General features: G+C 39.2%; 1 protein-coding gene across 1 annotated transcript in view; it reads left to right on the top strand.

Annotated features, from left to right (window-relative positions):
• Positions 1-3,736, top strand: part of KIF5B (kinesin family member 5B) — a 118,776-nt gene that overhangs the window by 11,268 nt on the left and 103,772 nt on the right. The window contains exon 2 of the mRNA XM_012654843.1: positions 3,283-3,370. Coding sequence (XP_012510297.1) covers positions 3,283-3,370 — 88 coding nt within the window. The remainder of the gene's footprint in view (positions 1-3,282; positions 3,371-3,736) is intronic.

The following is a 3,736-nucleotide window of genomic DNA, read 5'->3' on the forward strand; positions in this document are numbered from 1 at the left end:
TGACTGGCTGGTGAGGGAAGCAGACAAATAAATTGACAGAATACCCAGTGATGAGTATTTTTATTAGAATATGACTTTAAAAGTTCTCTTTAGGGCCTTAGTTTTAATTTTGTTTTGCTTTTGTAAGACTTACTTATCCTGGGCTTTTACCTTTCTCATACTGTTCTAGGGAGTTTTATCTCATTTTTGTACATCCTTGGTTATATATAGTCTCTTAAATATAAGCTCATAACCTACCTTTCTCAGAACTTTTTGAAATCTATTGTCCTGACATCTCGGATATGTATATTTACTACTATCGTTCTATTTTATTACTATTCACAATTCTAAGATGAAATAATTCATTTCCTGAAATTTCCCTCTTTTTCTCAAAATTTCAGTCCCTTCTTCACCAGCATGTTTCCTGCTTTACTTTTTGGAACCAAGTTCAGGATAATAGTTCCTTTCTTTGCAGTGTGGTAAGAGTGTAGTCTTTGGAATCAGACAGATCTAGACTGAAGCGTAGTGTCTAGCAGGGTGACTTTTGGCAAGTTAACTAACCTGAGTCTCCATTTCTTCTGCAAAATAGGAGATATCAGGAGTATTTAAGCACACATAGATATTAGTCATTAATTGTTTCTTCTGTCTTCTGAGAGAGGAAGTCATCATCTTAATTTAATCAACCACGGTTATGCTCGAGATAAACTCATAGTCTAAGATATTTCCACTGTGTAAAATTAGGCTGCCAGCAAGTGTTAGAATAGAAGGTTTCTGTCACTATCTCTTTCCTCTTCTGTGCCAGCTTTGCAGTTTATATTATGTCAGTATCACCTGGCTGTAACTTTTTCCTTTTTTCTTCACCCAGATGCTTTCTACCTTTTTATGTAGTAGCCAGGGGGACTTGCCCTGGACAAGGATATGAATGTGACAGAGTTACCAATAAATACACAGATTCAAGGAGCGAGATGGTGTGGGGGTAGGTGGTGGGTGCCAGGTGAGGTGGGAGGACAGGAAACCAGTTAAATACATGGCAAGTTGGACTTGGCACAGTCATCGATAAACGGATTAGGTGGGAATCCATGGTTAGAAACTGTTGGTAGGCAAGGATCAGCAGAACGATGGGCCAGCTGGGATCTCTTTGGAGATAAGGATTTGATGAGCAAGTTTCCAGGAATGACCTGAAAGCAGATAGTATTCTCTGGGCCCCTGCCAGTTCATTGAGGTTGCATTGGTTTATAAATTTCTGTGTAAGTGTGTAACTGTATTATGTATAGGGCTGTTACCCTTCCCTTTTTTGTGGATTCATCAGATAGAATTGTTTCTTTCTTTTTTTTTTTTTTGAGACAGAGTCTCACTCTGTTGCCTGGGCTAGAGTGCTGTGGCTTCAGCCTAGCTCACAGCAACCTCAACTCCTGGGCTCAAGCGATCCTCTTGCCCCAGCCTCCCAAGTAGCTGGGACTACAGGTGCGCCTGGCTAATTTTTTTCTATTTTTAATAGGGGTGGGGTCTTGCTCTTGCTCTTGCTCTGGCTGGTCTTGAAGTCCTGAGCTCAAGCAGTCCTCCCACCTTGGCCTCCCAGAGTGCTAGGATTACATGTGTGAGCCACCACGCCCAGCCGATTATCTTTCTTTTCAACTTGCTAGAGTCTCACCTATCTTTAAAACGAAAAAAATCTTTCTTAGACCCACAGCCAAATTTTCTGCTCTAATTGGTTACCTCCCATTATTTTTTCAACCCATTCCCATCTCACTTTTGTCATTGGATATTTTTCAGTTCTGTCTTGACCTCACAGCTATATTTGACATAATCACTCCCTTCCTGAAAATTTTTTCCTTGACTTGCATGGACACTATATTCTGATTTTTTTCATTCAATGCCTCTGGCTCCTCCTTGGACTATATTAGCATTTCTCCAAGAATGGTCTGTGGGGTCCCCAAGATCATTTGAGGGATGCACAAAGTCAAAACTGTTTTCAAAATAAGATGCTATTTGTCTTTTACACTGTTGACATTTGCATTTGATCCTTGCTCCTTGTATTAATACATCAAGCTTAACAACTTTTTGGTTTTTCGAATGCTGTAAGCATCCTATTCCCAACGTCTAGACTACTTTCCCACATTAAACCTCCCTCCCCCTTCATGACTAATATTGAAAGAGGTGACATTGAGCTAGGTGCTACATTTATTCCTCAGTTCTTAAATATCCCTTAACCTTAAACATCCCTTCTCCGAGAGTGTTTCTCTGACATTCTCTGGTCTCCCTGAGACTCAGGTCCTCCTCTTATATGCACTCTTTGCAATTTTCATAGCACTGAGTTGCATGAGTCAGAATTCTATTCACTTAATTGTCTAATGTCTACCCCACTGTTACTGAGGCCCACTAAAGCAGAGAGTGACTCTGTCTTGGTCATCATTCTAGCATGGCTCCTTACATTCCATAAATATTTGTTAAATGAAAGAATGACTGGAAAGCTGTTGCAGGCCAGGCACAATGGCTCATGCCTGTAAAACCTAGCTCTTTGGGCGGCCAGGGCAGGAGGATCACTTGATGCCAGTAGCTCAAGACCGCCCAGAGCAACATAGCAAGACCTAAAAGTTTTTTTAAAAATTAGCTGGGCATGGTGGGTGCGCGCACCTGTAGTCCCAGCTACTTGGGAGGCTGAGGCAGGAGGGTCACTTGAGCTCAGCAGTTTGAAGTGACAGTGAGCTGTGATCGTGCCACTGCACTCTAGCCCAGGCAACAGAGCAAGACCCTATGTCAAAACAAAACAGCAATAAAGAAAACAAAAGAAAGATGCTGTTGCAATAAATTGAAAAGCTGAATGGAGTAGTAGAAAGAGGCCTGAATTGATGATCTGGGTTTGAATTTCAGTTTAGTTTTGTCATTAATAACTTTTGTACCTTTTAATATTCTAGCTTCTTTTTTTCCCCACAAAATGGTATTAGTATTGAAAATAGAGTCTCAATACCTGCCAGAGTAGACACTTATTTTTTAAAAATTCACTTGGCAGTATTTGAGTGGCTAACATAGTAGTGCTGTTTATAATTACTGTGCTACCTCGGGGAATACAGCAAAGCCTGAAACAGAATTCTTGTTTTCCTGGAGTTTGTAGTAGTTAATTTGTACATGATGACCCTCTAAGGTCCTTTCTACTCAAAAGATTCAACGACATGAAGTAATGCATATTAGGTATACTAGTTTGAAGATTAAATATATGATGGCATCTGTAAATATATGATGGCTTAGAAATGTCTGTTTACCTTTAATTTGTGTAGTTGAAATATTTTTGTTTTTGTTTTTTAGTCCAAGCCTTATGCATTTGATCGGGTGTTCCAGTCAAGCACATCTCAAGAGCAAGTGTATAATGACTGTGCAAAGAAGATTGTTAAAGGTAAATATATTTAACCTGCTGAGTTATCCCAGCAATAAGTAAAATTTTGTGATCTTTACCACTCATTCAACATTTTCTTTCTCATTTTAATGCCCCTTCTAAGTTAATTGCAGAAGAAAATTGTTTAATAAAAAGGTCAAATACAATTAGTGAACATATTATATGGCTCAAATTCCATGATCTAATTATATACAGCACCTGGCGAAGGATATTATAAGAATTATGTTACACACTTACTCTTGAAAGATAATTTCTATTAGATATTCCCAGGAGTTTCCAGGGTGGCAATTCTGGAAATTGAACACCGTGAGAATGAAAACAAAATGGCTAGACAAGTTTCTAAGAAGTAGTAGAGAATGGCGGTCT

This window comes from Propithecus coquereli, unplaced genomic scaffold (assembly GCF_000956105.1).
Source record: "Propithecus coquereli isolate 6110/MARCELLA unplaced genomic scaffold, Pcoq_1.0 Scaffold45, whole genome shotgun sequence".
Lineage (NCBI taxonomy): Eukaryota > Metazoa > Chordata > Mammalia > Primates > Indriidae > Propithecus > Propithecus coquereli.